The following is an 8,476-nucleotide window of genomic DNA, read 5'->3' on the forward strand; positions in this document are numbered from 1 at the left end:
CACACGCACACAGCCTTATGTCTTTAAAACACTCCTGCAGGCCTCCTTCTCTTACACAAAATTACACATATACGTACACACACACACTTATAAAGTTAAATACCTACTATGAAAATCTATTGCTTCTAAGGAGATGGTTCCGAACTGCAGATAATATTGAATGCCATTTTTTAAAAGACATATCACTTCAAAGTGCGTATATATATTTATATATAAAACATTCTCAGGGTGTCATATTTTACTGACACTGAAGTCTGAGTCAATTTCCAAACATGGATTTTAAGTTCATTTAAAGGTTTCTCCAAAAAAAAAAAAAAATGTGATTTGGGCTTATTCGATATTAAACTGCGCCTGGATGCCAACGCTAGAGCCTGTTTCAACTGTAAACTGCCGGTGGAATATTCCTGTGGCTGGGGAAGGTGTGGAGATCCATGTGCCATTAAGCAGCGGGTACCTCCCCCCAGGAGGGCTCCGCAGTGGGTACCTCCCCCCCAGGAGGGCTCCCCTCCATCTGCACAGTTTCCGTCTGTCTCCGAGCGAAAGAGGCAGAACCGGGAGACAGCAAGACCGCCCGCCCCCTTTATTCAATCTTTACAGGATCGCGGATCCAAATAATCCGGACTCTTCCGGAACAGGGGTGCTCCTCCCGTAACGATTAAAGAAAAATAAGCCGGGGGGGGGGGGGGTAAAGAATAAGGGAGAACAAAAATACAAACAAAAGACATTTATTGCCCCCTGCTGGACACAATGCGTTACTGCGTGTCAATTAGACGCTTCCTTTGAAAGGACACTAGACCCTAATTCAATGTTATTGTCTTTCATCGATCCCTTGCAGTTGGAGGGTTTAAAAATACTGCTCCGAGTAGCGGCTGTCCAGATATCTCTCCGTATCCTGCCTCCACAGCACGCCTGGTCTGACTGAGGCACACATCGCCGGCGTGATGAATGTGGGCGTGGCCCTTTTCAAAAGTAGGTGTGGCCTCTTTTTTTTTCCCCAGGAGAGTGGGTGAGGCTTTTTTTTTTTTGCCTGGATAGCGAAAGCTACAAGACTGCCATGTTTTAACTGCGTTATCGGAGTGGACCCCAGGACGCACACAGGAGGGCCCGCAAACGCGACCGTGAACGCCGCTCGCGCGACCCCCCTGTGGCGGCCGGTGAGAAGCCGCGGTCACGGTCGCAGGTCGACCCGGAGCGACCGAGGTGCTTTCTGACGGCTTCGGCTTAACCTCAGAAACAGCCACAGGCCCAGAGGCCACGCGAGCCTGTCCCAAACGCTCCGGAGTCCGCACGGATCGACTCCTCGCCTCGACCCTGCGTCGCCCTCGCTCGACCCCGCGCACGCCTGACCCCATACCCCCCTCTCCCCCCACCCCACCCCACCCCCCCGGCCGCGTAGACCAAAGCCACGCCGTCACAATCCAGTCAACCCGCCGCGCATATTTCGCTCTCAGACACGCCACTAAGGAAGCGCCCGCGCCCGCGGCTGCCGCACACGGACACCGCTGCGTGCTGCCATGACAACGGCGGGGTCATCCCAGTTAAACCCCCCCCCCGCAGGTTTCAGCATTAAGGCAAGGGGACGACACGTGCTGAGCACACAGCCCCACCACCTCACCTAAAACACCTGCGGGAATATGCTACAGGACGGAGTGTAGCACAGTGGGTAAGGAACTGGGCTTGTAACCGAAAGGTCGCAGGTTCGATTCCCGGGTAAGGACACTGCCGTTGTACCCTTGAGCAAGGTACTTAACCTGCATTGCTTCAGTATATATCCAGCTGGATAAATGGATACAATGTAAAAATGCTGTGTAAAAAGTTGTGTAAGTCGCTCTGGATAAGAGCGTCTGCTAAATGCCTGTAATGTAATGCTATACAAATAAAGCTATTATTCTTATTATAAAATCACTCCCGCTCCAATGTGTCCCACCACCAGAAGTGAAGAGGAAGTGAGAAAGCTGAGGACATCACAGCTAATCTGGTGAATAAACCCCTGGCTCCACACCAGGCGTGACTCAGCAGGAAGTGACACGCGAGTGCTGGTGCACACGCTCTCAAGTGAGACACACCCGCCCTAAACAGAGAGGGGGGGCTTACGAAACTCCTGAGCAGGACGAGAGGCACTGCTTCATATTACTCGTCTAGACTGCACAAAGGTGTGTGTGAAAGGTGTGCACCTGTACTATTGCAAAGAAATTTAACGATGTCATTGTTTTAATTGTTTAAATGATACTTCACACGTATAAATTTATGCAACTTCGTTTTTGGCATTCTGACCAAGTTTAACGTTAGCTAGCTTGCTAACTGTGCCAGCTGTCACCGACAGAGCCAGAGCGATTGAGTCGACAGGGTGATCGTGAGTTAGTGAGGGCGTGGGGCACCAGAATCTGAATTCGGTTCGATACCGGTTCCAGAGTCTTCCCAGGTTCTGGTACCCCACCAAACTTCTGAGAGCTACGACAACACCAGCAGCACAAGTTAGTAGCTTACTGCAGCTTTATTACGATGACATCTACTGTATATGTATTTATGTCTTTTATTTATCTATTTATGATGTGTACTGGTTGTGTTGACCTCGGGGACAATAAAGACTATCCAATCCAATCCAATCCAAAAGTTAAAATAAAACCCACCAAGAACTTTCAATATATGCAAACTATTTATTACAACATTTGCCACAAGATATTTGTTAAATACATAACTTGCCTTTTTCCCGTCCTTCTTTAACTGGGGGGTTTCAGGAACAGGAAACGCATATTTACACTTTTTATACGGAATGTTACGTGACACTTGTTAAGGCGCGCAAAAAAAATAGCCTGGCTTGCTTTTGATCGCGACACCAGAAAAGGAAAAGAAAATAAAAAAGTGAAGAGAAGTGTGTGTGTGTGTGTGGAGATTGCAGCCATGATTCAGACCCCGAACGAGTGTTCCCTCCGAACCGACTCGCTTCCGGTCTTCCCAAACTAAGCAAGGTTTCATAAATTACAGTCCCATGAAGAAAACAAACTTTACATTTTACACAGAGAGGGGGCGGCCCGTCGCCTGTCTGCGTGCGATAGGGGCGGGAGGCTCCTCTAGGCCACGGTTTTGAAGGTCTGCAGTATCAAGTTGGTTTGGTGGATGAGTCTGTTGGCACTGATGAAGACGTTTATCGCCCTGGAAACAGAGAGACCCAGAATCAGGGAGGAGAACCAAAGGCTTATATATACATACACTCACAGGCCACTTCATTAGGTGACAGGAGTGGCACCCGGTGTGGTCTTCTGCTGCTGTAGCGCATCTGCTTCAAGGTTTGACATGGTGTGCGTTCAGAGATGCTCTTCTGCATATATATATATATATACACATCTCTTTTATAGAAACCCTGCATCACATGACCGCTGCGTGCACTTGGATTGGCTATCAGGATCTGTGGTCTTGCCAATCAGCGCCGCCCAGCTCGCTTGCCACGAAGGTGGCTGTCAGCTTTAAAACGCTAATTACGACACTATCATGGCACGTAGGTATCTGCCTAGCAACAGCCGACGCTGACATGACCCCAAAATGGGCGGGCCCAAAGCCAGACCAGCGCAGGCCTGCCATTGGCCCATCGGCCGCCGCATGGGCGGGGCGCGGCAGCTTACTTTCCGTCTTTGAAGTAGGTCTTCAGGGTGTCGCTGAAGCTCTTGGAGTACTTCACGAACTCCTTCTTCTGGTGTTCCAGGGCCTGGAAATGAACAAAGTTTGCCCCGGTTCCAATGAATCCATTAATAATGCATTCTAAAAGCCTCAATGCCTCAATACAAGTGTGCGAAAAGAGGAAAAAAGAAAGGGAATGAATCTGTGTTAATTGCACTTTATCACAGTCGCTAGATCTACTGGGCACATAAAAGGCAAGGCAAGCCAAAAGCAGGGATCTGTGTCACAGGGCCTGTAGAGGCACAGGGACCCCAGAGTCCTGTAGAGGCACAGGGTCCGCAGGGTCCTGTAGAGGCACAGGGTCCGCAGGGTCCCCCTGCTCTCGGTTTTTCACCTCACACACATCCAGCATCCGCTGCAGGCCCAAGGAACCAGGTGAGGTCAGGTGACCACTTATGGAACTGCGTTAGCTGAGCAACTAAGCGCTGAGAAACTCTGAAATCCCGGGGCCCTGTCCCTCTCCAGGTCCGGGCCTGCGGGCCACTGGCCGACAGGGAGGCCCAACGTGCACTGGCCACTGTTCGCCACACGGGGGCAGCAGAGCACGCACTCACTCTGCGGTTCTGGTACTGGTACTTCTTGAACACGATGTTCACCGTGTCCAACAGCTCCTTAATGGCACTGGCGATGTCTCTGCGCAAGAGAGGGGAGAGAAAGCACAGATGAGAGAGAGAGGGAGAGGGAGAGAGAGAGAGAGAGAGAGAGAGAGAGAGAGAGAGAGAGAGAGAGAAGGAGAGAGAGAGAGACGGAGAGAGCACCTGCATGATTTTGCACCTGTGCACTTGGATGATTTTGCGTGTGTGTGTGTGTGTGTGTGTGTGTGTGTGTGTACGCTAGCGCGCGTGTGCGTGAGGCTCACTTGATGGTCTGCAGGAAGCGCACTCTGTCGTTGATCTCGTCGGGGATTTTGCTCAGGATCTGCTTCAGGGCCCGGGCCTTCTCGTTCAGGTCCTGGAACTCCTGCTCCGGCCTGTCAATCATGTACTCTGCAAGCACACGGCCACACAGGAGACAGCCAATCACCACGGAGGGAGGGCGGGACAGAAAAGGAGTCGCCGGTCTCCAGTGTAAGGGGAACGCGGCACCGTCGCCAGCGTTCATGGGGCACAGACCGTTCCTCCTGCACAGAGACTCCGAGACTTTAAACTGCCACTGATCACAGAAAATAACAAACGAGAAGGGAACAGCGAAAGCAGAACGAGAGTGACCGATATTCCAAACCCGATCCACCTGCTAAATGAGAAAAACGCCCCAAACTGCCCTCCCCACCTCACAACCTTACATGTTCACCTTCTAGACACCTTTTCCCATTTCTCTCCCTCCCTCTCATCCCCTCCCTCCCTGTCTCTCTCACTCCCTCGCTCCCTCTCTCTCTCATCCCCTCCCTCCCGGTCTCTGTCATTCCTTCGCTCCCTCTCACTCTCATTCCCTTCACTCCCTGTCTCTGTCATTCCTTCGCTCCCTCTCTCTCTCATCCCCTCCCTCCCTGTCTCTCTCACTCCCTCGCTCCCTCTCTCTCTCATCCCCTCCCTCCCTGTCTCTCTCACTCACTCTGTCCCCCTCTCTCTCATCCACTCCCTCCCTCTCTCATTCCCTTGCTCCCTCTCTCTCATCCCCTCCCTCCCTCTCTCATTCCCTCGCTCCCTCTCTCTCACCCTCCACGTCGTCAGCAGCCATTCGTAGCAGGGACTCTGTGAAGTTCACCTCCACGTTCTTCTTCTCCAGGATCTTCATGATGATGTCCTGAGTCAGGCCCGGGTTCTCCTTCTCCGCCTGCCCAGGGGAGAGCAATCCACTACTGAGGTCATCTCCATCCAGGGGAGAGCGATCAACTGCCAATCACTTCTCCATCCAGGGGAGAGCAATCAACTACTGATCTCATCTCCAAATGAACAAAAGCGAGGCAGTGGGGAAGGACTCTGGGCTCTTATAAACTGTTAAAGGAGATGTAACTCAGAGATTGCAGGTTTCAATCCTAAATTGGGACACAGCTATTGCACCCTTGAGCAAGACGCTCAACCTGAACTGCTTCATAAAAAATATCCAGCAATATGACATTATGACTGACAGCAAGCTGTGCAAATCTGCAGATCTCGGCAGATAATAATAAAAACAATTGTTGTCAAAAGTATTTAGCGAGAAAACCTGTCAGTACTCTTCACCAATGTAAAGGGGAAGTCGAACCCGACTCCTACCTTGATGAAGGCAGCACGCAGTGTCTGTGCCGCAGACAGGTTTACCCTCTCCAGCTGTCAATCAAAAAGTAAGACTTCTCATTAGCACACCAGAAGAGACACCAGCACAGATATCACCACTGACATTAAAAATGAACGCAGTATCTGTGCTTCACCTCACACAAATCAGTGAGGCGAGCATTAGAATCACGCCTGGCTTATTTACGCATCGGTGATGTCAAAATGTATGATTTGGTCAGGCTAGCTGTTCCACGTCTTATGTCACGAATACACACATAAAAGCCCGTAGGCCCATTAGCCCGTTAGCTAAGGCTGGCCCACCTCGTTGAAAACTGGATACATGACCGCGTAGAGCGTCATGGAAACCATGGAGTTTGTCTCAGCTTCATTCTTCATCTCTTCCATTGTCATCCTCGTGGGCAGCCTCGCTCAGGGTGAGAAAAAAGCAGCAGCGGGCCAAGGCGTCGATCACGGGAAGGGCCCCGCCAATCACACAGAGACGCTGCGCAGGAGAGAAAAGCAAAAAGTTAACCACACTATTGACACAAAGTGCATCGCCCCCCGAGTTAACCCTATGAAGAGTAAGTTTCCTAGGAAGGTTTTTTCAAAATTCCAAGTCAGTGTTCTAGAACTCCACTGCTTTAAATCAGCTGCAGCGATTGTTGCATCAGCATTAGAATGTTCAGTTAAGAACATTCTAATCACATATTTGTGACATCACACCTTAAAAAAGGTTAATCGACTCATCTTCCATTCTCAGTCCTGAGCGCACCTGTGCTGTAGAGTTGGACTGCAGTACTGTGGCATCAGGACTGCATTGCTCAGGGTTTTAAATTGTTCACCAATGCTGATGTAGATCACGTAATTAGGTAATGTTTCCGAAAAATAAAATCATCTCCATCTCAAATCATCTCAATGACCATTCACATACTTTTGAGGAAAAAAACAAAAAACATAAATAATCATTAAGAAAATTAGGGACAGTACCCAAGTCCACTCCACTCTTAGCCTACCCTCCTCTGCTTCTGAAGCCTAGTTTGAAAACTGTAAATGGTTAAAAACAGTATCTTTCTCTCACCTCGTGTAATCACGAAGACTTGCTCAACAATATAGGCCATGTTTGAATACTTTGACCTAATTATTTGTATTAATTAACTATTAAAATTAATAATCTAATTCTCAAAACTCTTTTAAAACTTTTACTCTATTTTTAATTTGTTGTTCTACATTCTGAAGTATACACATTGTAGATACAAGAGTTGGATCTCTTGTACTTTGTGCTTCACAGCAATATTACAAGGGGTGACTGACTGGTTAAAGCACGGGTTGCACATCTCCAGTCCTGGCTACGGTTTTAATGAATTACCCTTCTTTTAGTTTTCTGACAGCTCTAAAAACTACAATGGTTCCCTCCTGTACTTGAGCACAATAAAATCTTTAGGGTACACTTGCAGTCTGTGACTGTAGGTGGTGATAATACAAATGTCAGCTCAAGATATGATTGAGTTAATCAATTAACATTAAATAAGATCAGAAGTTGGCACAAAACTCTGAAACGGATCGGCTAAGTTACCCATCTTATTACCCATGAGGGACCTAGTTATCTAAAGGTTTTGTGCTTGCTAGTCAACGCTATATGGCAAACTTGAATCTTAGTTCGCCCAAGTCAAACAGTTAAGTATTATATGCACTAACAACAGGTAAGTCCGTCAGCTAAATAGCTAGCCAGATTTCATTCTGCTATACAGCTGACAGTTGGGAGCACTGATATTAGGCCGACCTAATTCTTCCTCCTTGGTCGCGTTGTTTTTACTACACGAGTTAGTTACATTAACTTAACCCATATATGACACCGTTAAGCAACGTATCAACTAAGGTTGAAAGTTCAGCTACTTATATAATTAACTTTCCTAACTTTTAACAGTTGCTAATTAACTACGCTACACGGCATGCTACAGGGTCAGTAGCACAGCTAGCTAGTTAACAACAAATTACTGTTAGGCTAATAGCTATGCTAGCTAGCAAACTAACGTCGGTTAAACAGACTAGTAAAACCGTGATTAAACAAGCTAGCTAGTTGTCTAGGTTCTTACCTATGTCAGTTAGGCACGTTAAAGAGCAAAAAGCAGGCTTAGCTAACATTAGCCCCCATCAAGCCAAACAAGCAAGGTGACTACAAGCTAGCCTTCGATGGTGGAAACAAACACGGTTTTCAGAAACATATATCTGGTTAGCTAACATGTTTAATGATTGCATAACCCATACCTGCTATTATTTCCGTCTTCAATTTGTTTAGGATTGTTTGCTGATAGATGTAACTACCGGGCGGCTAATATTAGCAGCCTGCTTGTTTGCTTTCTTCGACCCGAAGAAGGAAGTTTTCACAAAAACAGTAGAGCTCAGAGGATTCGCTGACGCGAGCGAGCGCTTCTGTCAAAGATCCAATCAGTTTGCACCACACAAGACTGCACAGTGACGTAAATATAACAGGAATTGTAGTCCTTTGAGGGTCCTTCCGCCCTTTTATAGTACAAAATGGCTTTCTTTCAGAAATACGTATCCCGTTATGCTTTAGTGGTTTGCGGGCCGGCTCTATTTAACCAATT

At 48.0% G+C, this 8,476-nt stretch overlaps 1 protein-coding gene across 1 annotated transcript; it reads right to left on the reverse strand.

Moving 5' to 3' along the window:
• Positions 1-2,637: 2,637 nt before the first annotated feature.
• On the reverse strand, positions 2,638-8,292 carry LOC118229070 (programmed cell death protein 10-like). The gene is made up of 8 exons (XM_035420745.1): positions 8,136-8,292; positions 6,192-6,372; positions 5,871-5,924; positions 5,331-5,448; positions 4,535-4,661; positions 4,230-4,308; positions 3,621-3,703; positions 2,638-3,153 (listed from the first exon to the last, which is right to left on the reverse strand). The coding sequence occupies exons 2-8, from the start codon at positions 6,279-6,281 to the stop codon at positions 3,072-3,074; spliced, it is 633 nt and encodes a 210-aa protein (XP_035276636.1). The 5' UTR covers positions 6,282-6,372; positions 8,136-8,292; the 3' UTR covers positions 2,638-3,071.
• Positions 8,293-8,476: the final 184 nt, after the last annotated feature.

Source organism: Anguilla anguilla, chromosome 6 (genome assembly GCF_013347855.1).
Source record: "Anguilla anguilla isolate fAngAng1 chromosome 6, fAngAng1.pri, whole genome shotgun sequence".
Taxonomy (NCBI): domain Eukaryota; kingdom Metazoa; phylum Chordata; class Actinopteri; order Anguilliformes; family Anguillidae; genus Anguilla; species Anguilla anguilla.